Source organism: Brienomyrus brachyistius, chromosome 5, assembly GCF_023856365.1.
Source record: "Brienomyrus brachyistius isolate T26 chromosome 5, BBRACH_0.4, whole genome shotgun sequence".
Lineage (NCBI taxonomy): Eukaryota > Metazoa > Chordata > Actinopteri > Osteoglossiformes > Mormyridae > Brienomyrus > Brienomyrus brachyistius.
Window position 1 is genome coordinate 9,925,753 of NC_064537.1, and position 23,246 is coordinate 9,948,998.

The window sequence follows — 23,246 nt, forward strand, 5'->3', positions numbered from 1 at the left end:
CAGGGGGGAATATGCGCTAAACCGCATTAGTATATTTCCTAGAAAGGGGACGGAGACGTGCGGCGAGTTGGTTCTAAAATGTAAACCTTTCAGAAATATACAAAGTTCTCGACTGAAAGAAAAGGAGAAAGAGGGGAACGGGCAAGAGAGAAAAGAGAACTGAATTTATTTACTCAGTTCATTGCCTCGCGCGGCTGTTTGTTGCTCTTCCGTCATGCCAAAGCAAACCAGACTGGCGGTACCAAGCGGACCGCCTGCAAAGTGCGACCCAGATCCAGGCAGGTCCCAACGGCCGGGACACGCAAAGACTCTGGCGGCCTCTGCTGACGCTTTTCCCGCATTGCAATAGGCGTTGAACCGCTGCCCGCGCGCGACTCGCCGCTTCGCAAAGTTTACTGCTCGCGGGGAGAGAGGGATGTTCGCGAAATCCGTTTAATTTATCATAATCGCAATTTTAAATTGGACGATGTATAAGTACTGCAAAACATTATAGACTACCATTCTTTATGCATGCAAGTTCTTTCAAGATCAATAAAATATTTATTTTACTTTAGTAGTATATTAAAAAAAATTCTGATATCATTGCTTTCCTTGTTATCGTACTCTTTGCTGGAAAGTACAGGATAAATTATAAACATCAAGAGTAAAAGGCTCCGCATTATCCTCTGTACCAGCCGATTATTATTTTTCTTGAAGCCTTACTAATGCCCGGGCTGAACATCGCGTTTCTTGTGCACGGCTGCCGCGTTACAGTCGCAGGTCTTCAGATTAATATCATTTTGTTATTACATGGTAAATCTCAATAAATGTTTTAAGTTATTGACGTTCATTTATAGGTCTCTAATCGACTATAAATGACCATTTAAAAAGTAACATGTAAAACAAAGTTACATTACATTTTCCGTCGAAGCAAAGTGAACGTCTTTGCAAACTGCCCGTCTGAAGCGGCTCGGTTCTGCGAGTCCTTGGCGGTGTGTGCGGGGTCCGAAGTCACCAGCCTTGGCTTCCCGGCCACTTCAAATCAATTGTTTCTTGTGGAAATATGCGAAACTCCCGATTAAAACGGCGGGAAAGGACCTTTAAAATGTTCGGCTAATTTGTAATTCCACTGCCGTTTTAATTTTTCAAAATGTAAACTTTCGAGTCTTAAAACTCTACTGGTGCGGAGTAAAACAAAAAAAAATGTGTTATTTTAAATTACGTTTACCCTTCGATGCTTAAAATGAATGTTTATTTTTTTGTGTGCAATAATTTTGCAGGCCTATTGAAAAATTTTGTTTCCGTTTTTTATGAGATCAGCATTTCAAAAAATTAATGTGTAACACACAGCACAGGACTACTGTCGTTTGACCTCTGAAAACAAACAACTAGAGATAAGTGCATTTGCTTCTTTAAAATCCTGTCCAAGTTTCCCACTGTCCCAGTACAGAGGACCTTGCAGAGGATTATCAAATGTGAACGTAATTGTATTTCACTGAGCCCATTTGCAACTTCTGTATTTGTGTTTCATTAATGGAGGCTTGTACTCTTTTTCCTTAGAGGACAATGTCTATCCACTAAATGTGACCCTAATCACACATATTTTAGGCATCCATATCTGCTGTACGTATTCAAAATTTGCAGGCAGCGGCGTGTCTACTGAGTGATACTAATACTTTAATGCTCAGAAAAATATTGCCACCACAGTGCAAAATTGTACTCATATTTAATTTGTCTTCGGCAAGAGACCTCTGTTCATAGGACGAGAGGGGGATTTGAGGACATTCGAGAGACTGTTGACAGAGGGGGACAGCGGGACATGAGGACATTTGGTAAATGTGACCCCATGCCTAACTTTGGACAATGCAGGATGGTTCTGAAGTGCTAGTCTGCCCGTCAGATCATCATGCCTTTCATGGTTATTCCGGGGACGCTTGGGACGCAGAGACTTGAGCCAGAAAAGTCCCTTTCATACTGGGCCCACATTCGCCTGACGCGGACTCTCGGCCTGGCCGCGGTGTGTTTGCTACACAGATCTCTCCACCATCCCTGTTCTTCTCTCTCCCAGGGTGCTTTGCTGGTTAATACCATCGGTGGCATTAAAGTATCTCCATGTTAGATAACAAGCACCTCAGTTTTCAATTAGCAATCATACATACATATCATATATACAACAGGAAATACGTAACACATTTACAAATTTAGCGCAACTTCAGTGTAATGATAATTAGTAGTGATATAGCCAAAATCCATTTTTGTTTTTGACGTATAGCAACAAAGGCAGTTATTCCTTAATTTCTATGCTGACTGAAAGTCAATGTAAACTTTATTGCTGTCGCAGGCATATACATGTGTACAGTGAGAGGAGACAGTTTACAATAGTAGAGGGACAAACAAATCGAGAATAACATGTACATAACTGCAATAAAAACCGTAAACAAGAATTTAAAAAATATGCGACAAGTACAGAGGATATTTTAAGATCCAGGAGTTCTGCAAATGTTGCATCAGTGAGCAGAGTGGAGGACAAAATCAGGCATGATGCAGTATAATCATGTGTGCATTTTGTGTGCGTACAGTAAATCGCATTTCAATATAGTACACAGTGTGTTTCTATAAAATATATATAAAAATTTTAAAAACAGATTTTAAAATCCAACGTTAGCAAATTTGTCCAGATATGTTTATTTTCGCTTTTGGAATAATTTGAAATTATTTGGAATGATCGTTGGGTGTGTTCAGTTATTTTAATGATGTCATAAAGTATAGGGTAAGTTTTTTTTTTTAACATGGTGTTTATGGGAAGAAAATATATAACAATTGTGCTCTTGAAGCAAAAAATGAATCGCACGTTGATACATTGTTTCGGTAAAAATTATAACTAACCAGCAAGAAACACATGATGCAAATGAGACTTTGGGTGTATAGCTGTTACTGTACAATTCTGTATGTAAAGTGGTATAATCTGAGATAGCAGGTCACTGGACGAGGAACGTGGAATCTGTTCATTGGGAAATCATTTTCTGACCTGTATAAGCTTAAAAGAAAAATAAATTGAAGCAAATGAGCTCTGTAAAAGTGAGGAGCACGTATCTCTTTATTTCCGCACGTCAGCGGTGCCCATGGAAAGTGTAAGTTAATCCGCGCTCAGCGCATCCTCGACGCTGCAGCGGCCAGATCCATTTGTTCCACTGAATTCTCAGGGCTGATGTCTGACAGGTGTAGTTTAAACGGAGCATATAGAGGAGTGTTGGAGCCTCTCGCCTCGGCATACAATGGGGGCTCTGTCTGCAGTGAATCTATAGAGCATCTCCCTGTGTTTGGAGACCGGATCAGGACAATGGGTGTGTGTGCGTGTGTGTGTATGTGTGTGTGTGTGTGTGTGAGAGAGAGAGGGAGAGAGAGAGGGAGAGAGAGCGTGTCTCTTTCCTTTTTTGTTTTCACAAGTGTTCCGAAGTCTCTGATTTCAGAAACACAGATCGGACTGGAAAGTCTGCAGAAGCTCCTGTCCGAGACCCAAACTGCGCCCGGGCGCCCCTGGGCCCACACGGGGGCCCCTGCGGTCCCACTGGGGGGGTTAGCGACGCCCAGCGCCTCTTGGCCGTGTTTGCTGTCAGCCATGTTTTGCACATGGCTTTGAGCGGACTAATTATCTCAAATGAGGCCTTCCTCGGCTCATAATGCTGAATGAGGCCTCTGTGTGCGTACAGGGTTGGGGCGTGAGAGAAGGGGGTCTGAAGATGTGTTTTGTTTTGTGCAACCTCCCCCCCCCCCTCTTACCCCCGTGCTGAGACATCTAATTATTTTAATTATTTTTCGGGGTGGAATCAGGACCGGCGGTTGGAGCGAGGGTGGGGGTGGGGGAGAGTTACAAAGGGTTAAACCCGAGACTTTGGCACAAAGCAGCTCGGGGGTTTTTTTATACACACGGAAAACAGCTCTGAACAGATTTTGGCGAGAGACGGGTGCCAGCGCCACCATCTGCTTTCGGTTTCTGCTCCATCCCTTCCGCTCCCCCCCATTCCAGTCTCTTCCTCCATTTCGCCGTCCCTTTATTCCCAGTCAGAAGGTCCGATCCTTGCCTGCTCCGCCGCCTCAACTTCGAAGGAAGAAAGGCGAAGGACCTGGTGGGAAAATGTAAGGAAACAGGCGAGTTCACAGACAGCCTCGCAACGCAGACAAAGTCGGACTTCGAGAATTTGGTGCTTATGTTAGCACACAGATCACCCCCCCCCCCCCCCCCCCACCCCCGCAGGCCGGAACACACACCTCCCCTGAGATTCACAAACGGGGACTGCACTGTCTGCTGGCCAACATGTCACATGGAAAGACACACAGGTGTCCCGGCAACCCCCCCCACACACCCAAAACATGTGCTGCATTTGAGCGCAGGCAGCTGGGAAACGCGTGGAAGCGACGACCACGCAAACAAACAATTAGCTCCTCACAGGTGGGGGTGGGGGGGGGGCACACTCTCGCTCCAGCCATTACCCTCAGGACAGCCTCTGACCCTCTACTGTAAATACCACAAATTAATTTTTGACTCCTCGTTTGCTTCGAAGTCACCAGCTCCTGCGGCAAAGGAATGGACATCTGTATTTCCGAGTGCCTGATGATAGGTCAGCGGTCGCTAGGGACATCGCCATGGAGACGTCGCAACGTTTACGGGTCCGCCGCTTTAACAGGCCTCAGCGTAGCGTATTCCTTGTGCTGTATCAGCGTTTAAAACATTCATAGGCGCTTTTGTTATTGGGCCCTTAAGAAAACGCGTACGTAAATAAAGGATTCAGCTAGCAGAATAATGATGCTAACGATAACTGTAATAACAGTGATCATCTTCATGCAGCTGTCCTGAAATGAACTCTATGTCAGCTACACTGGGCCGCAAACCATCTATAAATCACCGGCCGCGGCTGACAAGCTGTACGGCCGCCAGGACGCTCATGCGGCGAGGAGAGCGAACAAAGGAAGATAGCGGAGTCGAAAATGCGTATTCCATACCGCCGTGCTGACCCGCGTCCACCGCGAAACAGCGCAGCCCACAGCCTTAAAACTCAGCCGCTCGTAACGCGGAACAGAGGTTAGGGTACCGGCAGGACCTCCCCCCCCCCTTCTGGGGCGGCCCGGGCCCACTGAAGGTTTTTTTGCGATGTGATTATCTTAGCGGATCTCTCTTACTGTCCCAACGCACTTAATGGACGGAAAGGTGGATCCGTCTCCGGGACGAATGGCTTCTGATTGGCCAACGGTGGCCAGCGACAGCCAATGGAGGCCCACGCTGCCGACCTGAAAAGGACAAAGGTAAACTTTAGCCGGGGAGAGAAAAATCAACAAATCAACAGTGTCAAAGGGGGGGGGGGGGCATTTAAAGTCTTGCGTGAACCGAGAGACGGTCTGCATTCCCCCGGTTTCCATTAGCCTTTTCTGAGTGTCTGGAGGTATATTTGCCAGACCTTTTCAGAGGCCTGAGATTTTAATGCGGGTCCCTTCTTGTCGTCTTTGTTGTCTCTGATCCCGCAGGTGCTCACTCTTAAGGCCTGTCCCTCACTCCAAGGCTCCCTCTGGCTGATCTTGAATGTCAAAGCCCCCGGGAAAGCGCCCCCCCCCCCTTAGAGTGGTTTATTGATTATCTGCAGCTTCTACTCCTTTCCCCGTTCAAAGCCACGGTGTGACAAGAAAGACCTTTTCAGGACGGGCCAAGACGGAGGCAGAGGCGACACGGAACCCCTCCCACGATCCAAATAATGGGGGGGGGGACCTTTCAAATTTGTTAAGAAATGTAAACAGTTGGAACCGAAACTTTTTTCCTTTTTCTTTTCCTTCTTGAATAAACGCCCAGGACGGCGTTGTTAGTGTTGCCGCGGTTAACTAGGAGGAGTCCTGGAAGCCCTCGGGGAGGGGGGGGGGGTGGGGGGCAGCGAGGGGGGGGGTTCACACACACACACAGCACTGGCCCATGTGTGGAGCTGGAAGAGCAGTTAACAATGAACAATTAGCTGGGCCTGAATGCGGGGAAACGCCTGTAATTAAGGCTGAAGAGGTATTAGCCGCTGGTTTTGCAGGTCTTATAAACACATTTACAATCTGTTGCTCTTGATTAATAACCAGGCTTTGGTGTATAAAAAAATGAACCTGGGACACATGCATGCGCTTGCGTGACGGACTGCGCACCCTGTGGCTGGCCAGTAAACACGTGCACCCCTGCGACGCCGCTTTATGTTCGAGTTCCGCGTTCTACGTGGACGTGACGTGACCTACATGGTGCTACGCTCTGGCTGGATTATAAACACAATGGATCTTAACAAGAACCGGATGAACCAGCGGCGGGAAGCGGACTGAGTGACATACGCAAAGAATACAGGCCCTGGCGTAAAGTGTTCTGGCCCAGCGAATCCAGATAAAGAAGCGGACAGGCCAGGCAGCCGGGGGGCAGATCCACTGGGGCAACTGCGCAAATCTGTGCAGGGCCCAGAACACTGGAGCCTGCTTGCACTGCACGAGTGCGCCCTCCAGTGCTCACTTTAGGTAACCACATGTAATGTCATGTGTCAGGCCTGCGTGAGACTTTATCAGCCCTTTCTGGACAAAGGTACAGTCTCTAAACCAGGAATGCTGCTTTTCAAAACCACCTGAAAATACTATCATTTACATTTATTTGTTTATTACATTTACAGTCATTATATAATTTTACGTAGAAAAACTCGAATAGTCCAGGCATAATAGTTGCATCGAAATGCTACTTTGCTTGTTAGAAAAGCTGATCTGTCCTCTAATAGTGTATCTTCATCTAGGCATTGATTCAAACTTAGCGAATGATTCATGGCAGCAGTGTGAAAGCCAGCTAAGGGGCAGATCGGCGCCACTGGCCTGTACACGGCTGTTTCAGCACCTCCGGAGGGCCGGCTCCTTCCTCTCTGTGACCGGAGCGCCGAGCGTGACCCAATCTGAGGTCCGGGGGCGTGAACCCAACGATACCGCGAGGGCTGCGAGCGCGGACCCTTGGCTGCGAGCCGCCGGCCGGTGAAAGTGCCCGTTAAGTCGCTAAATTAAATAATTAATCGAGTCATCTAGATGGGATGTTATGTAATGCGGTTAAATGCTTACAGAGACCCCCGCCCCCCCCAGCGCTGCATCAGCTGTATGCAGATCAGGCAGGAAGATGACGCAAACAGAAGGTGGGTACAGCCTGCAGTCCCCCGCGATGCCGGATCAGCAATACAGTGATGACAGGCGAAGGCGTGAGCGAAGGGGGCATGCAGGGCGCAGCAAGGGGGCGCTGTTTCAGAGCACGGGGTGGGGGGGGGGCATGGACAGCGAGGTCGGCAGCACGGATCCAGGAGCACTAAAGCAGCAGGGAGGCCCAACCTAGAGAGCAGGTGTGTGTACTCTACCTCCAAAAAGGCCTCAGACTAGAGCGTAATGCACACGCCCTCCCCCAATCACGGCCATCCACGTCCCTATAGTGACGGATGGCGCACCGCGGGAGCCGCACCGCGGGAGCCGCACCGGGGAGGCCCGTTCCAGAAGCTTCTGGGAGACACACAGACGTGCGCATTAGGGCAACACAAAGGAATGCTCTGTTTTCGGGATCCAAGATCCGGCAATAGCGTTTAAAGGGGACGGGGGAAGATAAACAGGTGGAAGACTTAAGCTCTGTCACGCACCTGCTTGGCGGGGGGCAGGATAATGAAGGGGGGGGGGGGGGGATAAAGGTGCAAGATGCAAAGGGGACTAAATAAATAAATAAGAAACACAAGAGATCCCATCTGCTTTTTTTGAGACTAAGAGTAAAAAAAAAACTGGAAAAAGGCAGCAGCTTTTAAAAGGAGCAGCAGCAGCAACAACAACATCGACAACAACAACAGAGAAGGGGACTGCATTCTGGGGGGGGGGAGGGGGGCGGGGGGCGGGCGCGGGAGAGGAGCACGAGGAGTCCATGTTGGCAGTGCCTTGTCCGTGCCGAGCTCTCAGGCGCCGTGAATGGAAATTGCTTCGCGTTTATCTTCAGTCCAGCTGAGCCTTCGTTCCTGCTATTATTTTGATGTGCCACCCCCCCCCCCTCCTCCCCGTTCAGCCCCCTGCCCCACAACCACCCACCCCCTCCCATTCTGGTTTTGGCTGTGCCAGTGTTCCTCTAATGGACACGCCAAACTCGTTATTCTAACACTGGGTGACAAGGGCACCTTGGTCTGCAGATGTTCGAGCCGATGACAGATGGCGTTGGCACAGTCGGGGGACGGTGGACGAGTCCGTGCCAGCTCTGTGCCACCTGCCCCCCCCCCCCCAACCACCACCAGCACCAGCACCAAACCCCCATGGCCGGCTCTGAGGACTCGGGGCCCACGCGCAGTGCCCCTCTATCGGGGTGGTCCATAGCGAGAATGCTGTCCTGCGTTTCTTTTCACGGTCAAGCCGGACAAAGGGAAGGAGACAGGATGGGAATTCCCAACGCTCCTCATTCTTGTTCCTGGGTTCCTGGGCGACAGGATGTACTTCACGTTTGCCTGGCTGGTGCATTCAGATCGAGAGGCTGCGCTTCACATCCCGACGCCTCCATTCGGTTGACATTTCGCAGACACATCCTTCCTTCACCAATATTCCCCACAAAGAAGCCTGTGCTCATTCACATTATCCATCAGCATCATCGTCATCATCATCTTCATCACCTTTTGAGCGTCCACAACATTATTGCTCACACAGAAGCACAGTGGAATCTCGCAGTAGATATTCAAAGTCAACCGTTGGGTCGGCTTCTGCTGGAGCAGGCCTTGGGAGGAGGTCACCGCAGACCGTACTGACCCCCACAGGTCACTCTGCGGCCGCCGCTTCCATTTACACAGATATGTTACAAAGTCCGACACTCACACCAGGGTGAGGCTGCAGTGAAATACTTAAGAAAAGTAGCTTTGGAGGACAAAACATTGCGGTGTATCAAAAAAAACAAGAAATATTCATGTAATTCGTGGCATAACAAAATCACGGGCGTCGCCACCGTCAAATCTGAGGGGGACGTGTCCCCCTCACATTTCATAATTATTCGTTTGGACCCCCCCCCCCCCCCCACATTTAATATAAAATATTAGTTTTATGCCAGTGTGTCCCCCCCCCCCCACATTCAAAGCATTGTTGTTTCTGACGCTCCTGAAAAAAATATTCATCCATCCATCCATCCATCCATCCATCCATCCATCCATCCATCCTTCTTCCAGCCCTGTATCCTCAGGCTGGTCTGGAAACTATAAGGTACTTGAATGGATTTCAAAAGACGAAATGCGCATTTTTGTTGAGGAAACAGAAAGTGTTCCAGTGTTCCAGTGTTCCAGTGTTCCAGCAGATGCGTCTTGTGATGCTCAAATGGTTCCCGTTTCAGCGAATAATCTGCGGTAAACAGGTAGCCAGCCATTCGCGGCGATGCCGCCGCTGTCCCATTAATTTTCGCGGGAAATAGCGACGGGCCGTCCGGGCGGCCAGCATGAGGGGGAAACGCAGTAAGATAATTGCTCTCAGCACAGTGAGCGGCCAGGCGAACAGGCCCTCATTCCAAGGCCCGAAAGGAAATGAGGAGGCCGTCCCGCGGCGGGGTGAAACCGCAACGCCTTTCTGGGCGGCGAACGCCAGTGATGCACCTGCGCTTGGCTGGTCGCAGTGCGAACCTGCGTCGCAGGACACAAACCTGCAAGCACCAGTGATAAATGATCGCAGAGGTTCTGGTGAAACCAGCTCAGTCACTAAGAGACAGGAAACACATTTCAGAAAAAAAGAAGAATAACATCCCTGCAGGGGAAAAGAAGGAGATTGTGTCAATCCAAACGATATTAATCATGCAGCTGAGGTGCTCCTGAGGTCATTCAGCACACGATTTAAACACATGAATAGTGGTTGGTTGGCCAACATTTTAACACTAGATTATATGCATGTGTAGGAGAAACGTGTTAATTCGCTTTTTTTATGGACGTAATAGAATGAATGGAAACCAGCATTTAGATGCATTTACTGAGGTGAAGCATCACTGAGATGCTGTGTGTTTTAGATCCTTAGATTTTTAGTTTTGTATGAGTTTCCATGACAGTTCAGGAGAAAAGGGTGAATAAACCATCAGCATTTCACTTCCGTTTTGAAAGATTTAAGTGCAGCTGACATATATGCTGCATATAGTGGCCGGAAGAGGAAAGAATCAGCATCGCAAAAAGCACAAAAGGTTACTCAGACTGAGAGGCGGGGGTGTCGTAAGGGGAGGGGGGAGTTAGGATGATTTCAAGGGCCTCTGAGTGACAGGAGCCCTAAAACATTTGGAACATTCTGTAATTGCACTGGGATGCGTTGGGGGCCCAATAGGACATGATTTTACGGAGCCCGAAATCTCTAATGGTGCCTAGAGGCCTAATCGACAAGAAGTTGAAGTAACGTCAGTGGACCTCCTGCATAGCCGACCAGTTTGGGGTCACAGCGGACCCCAGCGGACCAGCTGCAGGGCATTGTGGGAGAGGGCTCTGAGAATTCCAGTGCGTGTCGGGGGCTCTGAGCTGGATTCTTGAAGACTCTGTGTATCTCTGCCTTACAGTCTCCTTACTTACGCCTTGCTGAAGGGTCCTACAGAAGGAGGCCAGCGGACCAGTGATACAGCGCCTCCTGTGGGCCCACCGTGTACCTGCAGCTCAGTGGCTATTTCCCGCGTGCATCCTCTCATCCAGCGGTTCCCCACTACCCCCCCCCCCCTTCCTTTGCCAGAGCTTAATTACCTAAATGAAAGCAATTACAATTTCTAAGTGACATCACCTGCATCATCCAGGTTTTAATCAGACCATAAGTAACACACACTTATGTGAGAGGAGCAGAAGCCCAGCGCCCCCTGCAGGTCATCGGGGAATGGTGCGGTGGTATGCTACAGGTGGATGGGGCCACGCCGGCCTCAGTGGTGCTGGGTCCTGGGGTGGGGAAGACAGGCCAAGCCCAGAGGAACCTCCACCAGCACAGGTCCCACGCTGTCATCTCAGCTTGTCACCTTGTCACTGCATGCTGTGACATTTTACATATGCGACCTGCCTCTGGGCTCAAATGGCTCTGCATCACTGAGGGAGGTAAGAGAGCAGGTGTTTGCGTTCAGCTCAGACTATAATTACAGGGAGGCGCCAAACACACAATAAGATATTTTGCATTTCTTACCAGCACCGGCACTAAACCTGCATTCCCTTGACAAAATTGCTTGATTTAGGCCTTTTTCAGTATCAACATATTGTACATATGATATGATGATATAAGTTAAAATGATCCCTATAACTTGAGTTTCAAAATGTAAATTCAGTTTTTAGAATTTGAACAACATTTAGCTTAATCTTGTAATTTAAAAAAACATAATTAAAAAATATATTTGTGTTTTAAGCACTGATTATTTTTTTTCCAGGTACATTTTTGAACTGGAAAAATAGAACAATAGAAAACAGACATAGAACAATGCTTTATTGTTATTGATGATTTAAATCTATCACCAAAATGACAGAAAAATTACTGTTTTTAAAGTAAAATGCTACTCTGGCTTAATTACTATGTATACCACAAAAAGTATTTCTGCAAAAAATAACATGCAGTTTTAATCGCAATTAAATTATTTACCAATAAATCATGTAAGTTCTAAAGACATATTTTGAAATGAGTAGTTTTTACCAGAGTGACCCTTACTTTAGCAGATATCTGAAAATGTTGCGTGATATTAAATGTAGGGTTTCATATCTTATTAAATACACTACACATTACGTTAAATGTACAGTAACCCACTCAGAATGAATGCCGGCAGATTAAATTCTTAAATGACAACACATTCAAATTGAAAGCATTTATTTCCATTCCTCTTTTATCGATATCACAGAACATTTAGTGATTTAATTGTGCCATTTTTACTAGGCTTTAAATTATGAATTGTTTGTTTACATGAAACACATGAGCTCAGTTTTCCGTTTCAAAATATGTTGGAAGTCACCTTAATGCATGACATACTGTCACTGTCGGGATCCCAAATTCTAAATGAGCAGTTTTTTTTTTTCTTTTCTGCAAGCAATCTCTTAGTCGTCATGATAAACATTTTAGCACAAAGAGCAGCTGTCTGATTTTAGTTTATCTTACATTTCTAATTGTTTTCCTTAGTGAGAAAAAGCATTTTCCTGCTGGATAATAGTCTTTGTTGATTTGTTACTAAGGGGACGGTTTATCTAGCTCGGACGTTTAAAAACGCTGCAAAGTAATCGCCATTTTAGCGCTCAATGAGATTTGTAAGTTACCGTTTCTAATCCACATCCCATTTTAGCATTTTTTTTCTGCAGTCTTAGATTGACGTCACCGATGGGGATGGTTGTCTATAGATATAACTGAATGTGCCCTTTCAATTCAGCCTGTCCTGTTGAACAAAGATTGGCACAGAAAATTCCGGAAACTGGTGCCAGACTTGGACTGCGGCATTTCGCGCTGTGTTTATTTAGTAGCTAGCCGCTGATTTTGTTTATTTTTTTTTGCTTCCCAGTCATTTTTTTTGTCATCGTTCATTAATAGTTTTATCAATCGTCTCATTGCTTTGGTCATGCATTTTAACATTTTAGCATCACAGCTACGCGTGTTTGGAGGGCGAGGTGTTAGAATGCCAGAATGCAGGGAAGAGGGGGCGCAGATGTGCTGGGGGGGCGGGGAGTAGTGGCCATTATGTGATAGTAACTTAGTCCCACAGACGAACAGAGCTGTGCCTAAACAGGGACACTGTGTCTTTGCTACCTACGGACCAAAATTCATACCTGAACCATATTTACTTTACAGAATTGCATAGAGTCTCTTCTGGATTAGCTAACATATAGTTGAAACTGTTAAAATTCATAAATACAGATCTGTGTCAGGTACTAAGATGATGCTTTAAAGAGTCACTTAGTAGCTACTTTAGTCCAGGAATCAATACATCAAAACTGCGAAGCACAGAACCACAAGTCGAACAGCAGTCACAGGCTCCCAATAACCTCCGGTGAGCTCTCGTATCAACAGGGCCGCTCTCTCAACCAGCAGCCCCAGAAGAATAACGAGTAAAATAGCTGCTGAAGGAGAATTAAAGTATCGTTAAATGCCACTCTTTAAATTACAATTGCAGCGTTGCCACTTTGCCTGCCCAAATGTCACGGCCAGTGCTGAAGCAGACAGAACCCGCATCGACAACAGATTAAGCGCAGATTTTAAGAAGACTTAGAAAAAAGGAAGGTTTAAATGTTTAATCGCGAGCCATATGGGGCAGTTTCACGATTAGGGGTATTTTAACGTGTAACGTTTTTTTGTGCTCCTCGCCTTTCGCCCTCCAAACACCCTCCACCGAGCTTCCCCCCCATTCCGTGCTGTCCTACACCGGTAAGCAGACGTGGTGGACGCCCGGCTCAATTAGCGCCCCCACCCCCCTGTGGGACTGACCCACATAGAGCAGCAGGAAAGGCGGGCGCCGGGGGGCGCAGTGGATGGGGCGGAGCGTGGGTCGCTAAGGCGCGCGGAGCCGCGGCAGACGCGTGCGACAGACGCAAGGCCAGCGCCAAGATCCCTGCTGGCTCCGCGCTTGCGCTAATCACCGCTCATTCAGGGGGACCCGTTACTCCCGGCGCCATTGTCCCCAACCCCCCCCCCCCAAGCACAATAATTGCATTGTTGCTGTCATCGCCCATGATTATTGTAATTACAAGAATTAAAACCAGCGTAATTATCATCACAATCATCGTCATTCACCCTGCACACCCTGGAAGGTAAAACATTACAAATTGTACTAATATGCTGTGTATCCCCCCCCCACACACACAAATTTCCGTCAAATAAATAAATGAACAGAACGGCTGAGTGAACAGGCGTACCGGCCTGCGTCTCTGGGCGTGCTCATTAGCGAGCCCGGCGCTACAGTGGTTCCCCCACCCCTACCTATCTCTATTCCCCGATGCTGGCGCGGGGGCTGCCGGTGCCTCGGGCCCTGGCTTCTCCAGGAGGACCGATGCCAACGGTCACCAGCTGGCCCTGTGTGCCGACGCGTCGCCCGTGAAAGGTGCCCTATCGCTACGCCGCAGCCCCCGACCTCGCGCTGGCATTTCAGCCTGACAGCCTGGGGCGGAAGGTCCCTCTCCTACCCCGGCCACCTTCACCACTCCACACACTGTCCCCCCCACGGGGTCTTCAAATTAAATTATTATTATTGATTATTAATTGAGCTGTAAATGCATCACACCAACAGCTTAGCAAAACGTACTGATCTGGATAGAATTGACATGGCACTCAACTGATTGACCGTTGCGTACGAGAGCTTCAGTGATTTCCCAGCATTCCTTGCGGTAAGGAAGACACCACATGCCGCGAGTTACGTTAAAACGGGATCCAGCATGCAGGTCAGTGGCTACAGAAGTGTTTTGATTTTTGATTTGTTCGACTAAAATTGCACCCATATGTTCTCCATCTTTCCGAAAAGGCGTGAGGCCCGCTTGTGCGCCTCCACCTCCGTTTCAGCTGCTAACGAGCCTATTTGCCAGTGAATGACGGTGATTTGATCCCTGAAGCCTGCAGCTTGGCTCTGCGCTGCGTCTCGGCCAAACAGAGCCCCCTCTGCTGCCTCCCCCCGCCATGGGAAAAGTGTGCCTTTAATGACGCTGGAGAGCCCCGACTGGCTCCGGCACACAAAAGGGGTGACATCTGCCTCGCTGAGAGCCATGCTGAAGTCTGCCCTCGTCTGTTTCGTCACTCTCTTGTGCAAAGAAATACAGAATAAAAGAAGAGCTGAGAAAACACGAGTGGGGGGGGGGGTGTTAAAAATGGGAAAGAGAAAAAATAAAGGCCCCTTTTCAGAAATGGGAATTAGACATTCCCAGTCCGTCGGTTTAACATTATATATTTCGGGGCTTGGTGCCCTTTTAACGGGATTGGGCGTTAGTGTCTGTATCCAGCAGCCGTCCTCATGACTCTGCCTGTTTTTGCATCCCCACACGCGCTCACCGCAATCATAACAATAAACGGTTCATTTCCAAACACTATAGTGTAATGATAACAGAAATTATAAACGCGTGCGAGCACTAGTAGATGACATATGTTGATAAAGGTTGTTTAAAAAAAAATCTGGAAAAGCTCCGACTCCATCCGGCCTGAGCCAATCATTACCTAATTAAATCAATGAGTTGTCTAATTAGTCAAGTTATAAGTGCACTCATTGCTCTTGGACGGCCAGGTAAGTAAGGACAAACCCTGAGGGGTTACCGGTATCGCTTTCAGCGAAGCAGGTGTGCCTGATTGTATTTGATTCCGGCCTGCAGATGTGATGGAAATGTTTCCGCTAATTACGGCAGCGACAGTATGATCAAAAAAGCATCTTTCTCTCCAGACCGGAATTAAAACAAAAAGAAGGTAATTGCGTTCATCTGAGATCTGCGATTTGACATCCAGTATAAGCTTTAATGCATAAGCGTGGTTGGAGGCTTTAATGTAAAACTGAGTCCTACATGAATTTAGGCGCCATGCTTTTGACTAGGCGCCAAGCCATGTTAAGGACCTTTCCTCATTAAGGGACAGCGACATATGGGACAAGTAATATTCTCTATTTTTAACTGCCAGGAAATTAATAAATCATACGTTTATAAAGCTAAAACACTAATGTGCTGTGGTGGTTTGTGAAGCCGCAGTTCCGCCGGACGGAAAATGCAGGGTGGGGTCGTGAACAGCAGCCAGCTAGAGCTTGGATGCGTAAGATAAGAGCAACAATGCGCTGGAGAATTTAAATATTTGATTTTATCTATAGTAACATTTCATAATTCAAGAAACGACACGCGGTTTTTATTATCCCAGCACAGTACATATACAGGAGTGACGTAGAAATATTTGGATAACAGTGTAAAACTTTTACACTTACGACAAAATTACACTTTCATTAAATTTTAACGCATGTTATATATAATCCGTATTTTTTTCCCATAAACCCATATCCTCTTATCCGGTACATATATGGGAAATGTGTTCTGCAGCCATGTGTATTTATTACTTTATTACTTTGTTTTATGGTAATCATGGTGTATTAGAGGACATGGTTCATGCACTGTAAAAAAAAAAGTGCTGTTTTTACAGGAAAACGCTGGCAGCTGGGGTTACCAGGAACGTCCTGTAAAAAATACAGCAGCACAATAGATCGCTTTACAGATGCAATATGTAAATTGATTTACAGTAAATGACACAAAAACTGTTAAATCTACAAAAAAAAGAAGTTAATATCACACAATGATGTTATATATAAATAGACTATTTCCTGTATCTTTTACATGTAATAATTGCTTATTGTGGATTCATAAATTGTAAAATTAACAGGGAAATATCAAACAAAAAACTAATTTAAACTGGTAGAACAACGTCAAAACTGTGCATATTAAATGGAGTTGCTCTGTATATTATACATACATACATGCTGTATTTTATGTTTTAATGTAAAATTTTAGTCATAAACCTAATTAACAAACTAATTACTGCTATTCCTATAGCTAAACATGCAAAAATGCATCTTGAGAAAAGACGAGAGAAATATCACTTTTGGGAAATTTATTTTGCAGCCAATAAAGCAAATGACAACAGTTGGATGCATTTTTCCAACTAACATAATATGCAAGGCGCACATCAACTACACAATTGAATCAAAAGCTATAAAGCTGTTGAACATTCCTGCAAGCAAGAACCATGTTCATGAAAAAAGCATTTGCTAGACACTCTACCAGGAAAAGTTAAATAGTTAAGATTTTAAAACAAAAATTACATTGTGCCAAAATTATCATAATCACCATGCAATGCAACACGCACCCTGCGGTCACCACAACCATGGCCTTGGTCAAAAAACACATCAGGAAAACCACCTGTGGTGAAACAAACCTATACAGGTGGTCTAGAAACACTGCAGTAGCAGCATGGTTAAAAAAACAAACAAAACTGGAACATTCCTTCAAAGCAAGAACATCTTCATGAATCATTCATGAACTGGCTTCATGCATTCGACCAGAAAGTTTTACTTTGTTAAATCCACAATGTGTACTTAAACCTAACAGTCCACAGAGAGTCAATACTTAGGCTTAGCGCCACTCGTGGTCGGCGAGATCCTGAATCAGGGTGAGGACTCGAGGGTTCACACTGAGATGATGCTTCGAGTTTTTGTTCTCTACTTTGGTTCCTTTTTCTGGGTTCATGCAGAAGAAACACCTGTAGAATAAAAACATAAAAGTATATTAAGCGTTTTGTAATTGATCAGTTAAAATACAAGTACAAAGTAAGTAAATAAAAATTAAGTATATACGTGTATATATACACAGTCATGGCCAAACTACAAACAACAATTGGTTTCACCACGTTCAAGACAAAATATAACCAAAATGCTGTGGGGAAGTGAACAATGCATGGTCAAAAGTATTGGCACCCTTCACGAGTATCTTTTGCAGTGATAAATCACACTTTTGCATTTTAAAATCCAAAGCAAAAGGTTATAGGTAGTCAGACGTCAGCTGACCCTTGGTCTAGCCCTGAGTCTCGGCCAGGCTTGGACCCGGATTCAGACTTATTTTATAAAAAAAAAAAAAAAAAATAACACTCTGAATCTGGGTCCAAACCGAACCGAGACTCAGTGCCAGACCTGAACTCCAACCACATCAGAGCCAGATTCCAGAGTCTCAGTTATCAGTCCAGAAATAAGAAGCCTTATTTGCTCACCTCTGAAGAAACTCCAGAGTGGAAGCCAGCTCAGATGGATAATGGATGTTAAAATTGTAGTAGCTCCCGAACATGAGGCACAGTGCAGAAACGAAGGAGGATATGTTTGTGCTGACGAGGTTCCGATCAATACTCAGCATGTATCTTCTTGAGGAATAGCAGGACTGTCCTGTGAACAAATAATTTAACAGGTTATATTAATAAGCACAGCAGTCACATGACATTCTATAAAAAGTGCAATAAAAAAAAAAAAGAGAGCTATGAAACAGACTTACCACACACAATAATAGTGGGTGTCAGAGGCACTTGCTCCAGTTGTACCTCATCTGCCAGACATGTATCTTCAACATGGAAAAGCATGTACTCCTCCTTCTCATCAAAGTAGCTGAGCAGAAGCAGGACCATCTCTTTCACATCATCTGAGCAGCCACTCTGCGGTCCCCGTATCCTCTGAAGCCTTGCATAAGTCTGAAGGAACGTCTTGCTTTTGCTGACAGCAACTGTGGTCATGTACTCCAGAAGCCTTTTCCCCTTCAAGTCCAAATTTCGTGTGAATGTCTCTTTGAGGTCAATCCCAGTAAGTTCCTTGAAGTGGACCGACATGCCAAGTTCATCAAACCAAAATGGCCACTCCTCTCTAAGGCATTTGATACTTTTCCCCTGATTGACATGTTGACGCTGTGTGTAATAAGTGGACTTCATTAGACTTTTTACCTCTTCTGGATTGGCGTCAGCTTGTTGGAACATCACCTTGAGTTTCTCCATCTTTTGCTGTTGGCTCTCTGGAGTTTCTTCAAGAGGCAGAAATTCTACATTCCATTTAAGGCACCCATATGTATCCTGCATTGCTGCTCTTTCTTCTAATGGGATCTCGTCTGTGTGGTCTGAGTCAGTCTGATGTTTTCTTTTTCTTATTTTGGGTGTTGAAGTGCGCCTTACATTTTCAATTCTGTTCTGCAACTGTTTGACAAGGGAAAGGTAGCCTGCACCAACAATATCACCCTCTATGACATCTTGCAGAGAATTGGGATATTTTGCTACCATTTTTTTTGCAACGTCAATTGAATGTTTTCTACCTACATGAGGGCATTTTTCCATCATCTCAGTCACAACAATCCGGACCATTTGCCTCCTCAGTTTTGGCCGAGGCCTTTTCCCCCTCTCAAGAAAATGCATAACTTCTGCAGGAAGTTTACTCCATGGAATTTCGAAGTTGTCATCCCAATGTATGTCACGTCCTGGGCTGCTGGAAGAGGTTGATGATAGACTTTGGGGTGAAACAGAGAGCAATGACAGCGACTGGGTGGGTGAGGCTTCCACAGATGATAGCGAGCTGTTCTCTGGAGTTTGGTCTTTTAAATTGCAAAAAAAAAATACAATTATGATTCACACTGTATGTCTGTCCATGACCATCTCTACTTTTGATTTTGAATAGTTGTCTGTTGTTTTTACTTACATTTCTGTTTCCAAGCAGAAAGAAGCTTTCTCGCTTGTACAGGTCTTAATGCTGTCATCAAATCTGCCTCCGTTACGAAGCGTAGATCATCACTTGTCTCAACTCCGATGGACTGCAAGTGCTCTTCCAGGATGTTTTTGTTCACTGCTTGAAGTTCTGGTAGGACTTCCGTAATGGCGACATCTAGGAAGGTTCGCCCTGAGTCACTCATATTTGCACTGAAGAAGAAATGCCACCACCAAACAAATTAGAAAATCACATAGAGTTCATACACTTAATGGAGCAGGGTATGGATCAGGTAACACTTATATTAATGTTAAACTATTTACAGTGAGAAGTGAGCTATTAATTGGACGTTATTTTGCCACAATACTGTGCTTTAGTGGAATGACTCGGTGTCCTTCAAGAATGTATGATACCAAAGGATAGAAGTCAGGCAGGTCATTAATGTTAATACACTGTAACCCAAGACTGTCCTGTGTCACAGAATACAGATGGTATTCTAAGAGGAAGATGCCTTTGTGGATATCCATCAGAACATACACAGATGTGTCATTTTGAATCAAGATGAGTAGAAGTTCACCAAACTCCATACACTCGTCATTTCTGTACACAAGAAACTGTCCCTTTTTATATGCAGTACCCTTGTAGTGAATGTCTGTGGTAACTGTGGTATTGCTTTCTGAAAAAGCTAACTCCCTGACTGCATGCTGAATAGTGTCACTGTAGAGGTTGGGATAAAACACACAGCTCTCCTTCACTTGCAGCAGTTCACGGCATTCTTGCCCAGCTAAAAGATAAGCCTGATACATCTGATGACGTGTTGACAAAGTTTGACAAATATTTTTGAAGCTTTTCAAGTGTCTGGCACATCTTTTAAAATAACTGTGTTTACATTCAAACCTAAGCGTCCATAACCTCATCAATGGACCAAATTTCAACAACAGTGCTGAATAATGGCGCAAATAGTGGTGCTTGGGTTTTAGTTGAATTTCAGGAAACAACAGCTTTCTCATCTCCAAATACTCTTGGATCAAAATGTCAGCAAATGCTATCTGGGACAAGGAAATGCTCTGAGCACAAATAAGATCCACAATGTCTTTTAACTGGAGAGCTAACTGCCATACTTCATCCTCATGGTTTTTCACTTTGTCACCAATCAAAACTGGCAGCAATCTCAAAAGGTTCCAGTTTTGAACGGCTTGCCCTGATAATTTGGATCCGTCAGGTTTGACAGTACATGGCTTTGTAAGTGCTTCGGATCCTTTATATTTAAACTGTTTAATGCGCCTGTTTAAAAGGGAGTATGTGAACCATTTTTTATTTTTTATAATGTTCTTCAGGTACAGTGCTAGATCATATGACACAACTCCTTCAAAGAGGTCATGACCTAGACAAGGTGGGAGACCAGGCTGGGATACGTGAAAAGACTGAAGGGTATTGAAGATGGAGTTTACCTCTATTCCTCTAACGTCTTGGATAGTTTCAGCCTGGAGATCAGCAACAGCTGTGTCATACGTTTCCGGAGTGCGTGGAGGACCACAGGCATTCGGATCAGCATAAAACTCACTTCGTGTTACTTCACAGTACCTGCAGAAATATTGAGAGCAGCTGAAGTTTTCTGTAAACCCTCCTATGCAATGAGAACCCAAGTTGTCCCCAGCAATACAGTAAAGACCCCCTTTTACTGTTTCTCCATCTACATCTAATCCATCTGTTTCCAAAGATTTCAGATCTTCCAACAACTCTGAAAAAACTTTGGTTATTCCAAAACGCTTGAAGTCATTCTCAACACACAACAAGACTAAAAACATATTATCTGTATTTGAACGCAAATGAATGGGTAAATTTGCTAATGACAGATAGACTGCAAGAAGTTTGTGCATCTTTTTAGCAGAACCCAGGGGATTCACTACCTCAAATGAATCTTGGAACAAAATCAGTTTGAGGCTTTCAGGGTTTTCATTAAACTGGTGACATTTGAAATTTTTTCCATCATATAAATCCTTAAAAATCTCTACATCAGGACCCCCAAACTGTTGTGACAGTGTATTCTTCCATAACTGTGACTCTAAAAAGCTCTTCAGAGTTTCTCCCATTGGTATGTAGTAAGCAAATTTTTCTATCATGTTTTCATCCATTCCCAATGGCACTTTCTTGGGTTCTGTGTATTTAAACATTTTTTTGAATGTTTGATTTCTGGTGTGTGTTGTTCCTAATTGTCCTTGATGGCAAGCAGAGAACAAATCTGACTCTTTAATGCAGTCACAGATTTTAGTGACAGCTTCATCTGATAGGCTCATTTAATTTTTTAGTAAACAACTTACCTTATTTATTGTGTAGGCTTGACCCAATTCGTGCACATTCTGCATTTCCTCAGCAATACTCTGTATGGTAGAGGCAGGAATTAGCAGCTGTCCTTGCAGTTTAAGGTAAAAGAGACACATGTTTCTGAGAAAAGACTGACTATCATTTTCTGGCATATCACTGGCTGAACTAGCAGATGGCATGGCTTCATGTGTGTTTTCTGAATATTCTGTACCGTCATTTAGGGACTGAGGGCGAGATTTCTTGTACATGTCATCAATACCATCTGGGGAACATGCTTTATGCTTCCTACACATGTGAGAAGTAAATGATGACTTTTTTGTAAACACATGCTTACAACCACTTACTGGACATGACACAGACCTGCCCTCTGCAATATGATCATTTAAGTGGGACACTAGCTCTTTCACTGTTTGAAAATGGCGGGCACATAATGAAACAGCACATTTTAAATCTGCAACAAGAGCTTTAGGAGCAGCTTGAAGTGCAGGTGCATTGTGCACACGATAAAAATGCCCCTTGAAAGCAGAGTAAGTGGTGAATGTTTGACTGCAACTGGCGCCAACACATTTAAAAAGACAACAAGGCTCATTCCTATGCACTCTGCAATGTAGTACATAGCCTCTTAATGTGACCAATATCTTTTTACAAAAGACGCAGGTGATCATTTTTAGTATTTCAAAAGTTTGCCCGTGCTTTTTCGCTGAACTAGCATGCTAGCGCTAAGTTATCAAGCATTGGTCTGAGTATCAACTGGTGCTTGTGATGTTTTTTTCTCGAAAAAAAGTCGCCAAAATATTAAACTTACCGTGCAAACTTTCTGATGAACAAACACAGATCATCAAAAGAAAATTCAAATCGTATGTTTGTAATTTGTCCTAAAGACTTCGACGTTTTCTGTCTTCTCCTTCTCCACTCTGCAAATGGTGCGTGCTCCCGCCCTCACGTCATTATCCAATCAGAGACGAGCATCAGATGCACATTCAAAATTAGGCGCACTCAGTGCAGCAGAGTGACCTACAGCTCTGTGAAGAGGAGGCACCATAGAAATCCTATAGGTGGCATTGTAAGTTTGTTTAGCCTGTAATAATGAGACATTGCTAACATAACCCAAAACAGTAGTCTAGTCTAAGTATCACATTGTCATTAAAAGAAACATAAAGAATACAAGCATTATGACTGAACAGAAGCATTACTTAGGCGTTAAATGATAATTTCTTATAGGTTACTCAACAATAGGCTGCAAATAGCCCGAATGATAAAAAAAAAACACATAATGTAAACAATTATAATTGTATATTTTTATATAGCCTATAAATAGAGAGGCAACCTCTCAGGTTCACATCTTCTGTGAAAACATTTTTATTAGTCTTATACCTGAATTTGCATCATTTCATGATCATGTTAAAAGTAGGCCCAGTAAATGCCTACAGTATAAACTTGAATAGTGACTTACATATAATTCTTGTATTTTTGAAAAACAACTGACTAAAACTATAATTTTTACAATATTTACACGTCAAATTAACAAAATTGTTTTGTTATAAGTATTAAAGTATTTCACTGTTTTTGTTCCCAGTATTTGTAGTTTTAACAAATAAATTTGATTATAATCACACATTAATGTTGTACATATAACAAAAATATTATATTTAATAGTTTACAAAAGTCCGCTGTGATTGAAGCAGGAAAATTGTGTTTTTGGGTTTACTATACTTTTCTGTAGTGATTTTACATGGTTTTAATGTCAAATTCACTGCCATTT

General features: G+C 44.6%; 1 protein-coding gene across 1 annotated transcript; it reads right to left on the bottom strand.

Annotated features, from left to right (window-relative positions):
- Nucleotides 1–17,009: 17,009 nt before the first annotated feature.
- Nucleotides 17,010–22,731, bottom strand: LOC125742275 (uncharacterized). The gene is made up of 7 exons (XM_049014152.1): nucleotides 22,290–22,731; nucleotides 21,481–21,540; nucleotides 20,611–20,743; nucleotides 19,154–19,371; nucleotides 17,973–19,049; nucleotides 17,698–17,866; nucleotides 17,010–17,193 (listed from the first exon to the last, which is right to left on the bottom strand). The coding sequence occupies exons 4-7, from the start codon at nucleotides 19,362–19,364 to the stop codon at nucleotides 17,067–17,069; spliced, it is 1,584 nt and encodes a 527-aa protein (XP_048870109.1). The 5' UTR covers nucleotides 19,365–19,371; nucleotides 20,611–20,743; nucleotides 21,481–21,540; nucleotides 22,290–22,731; the 3' UTR covers nucleotides 17,010–17,066.
- Between the last annotated feature and the right edge of the window lie 515 nt (nucleotides 22,732–23,246).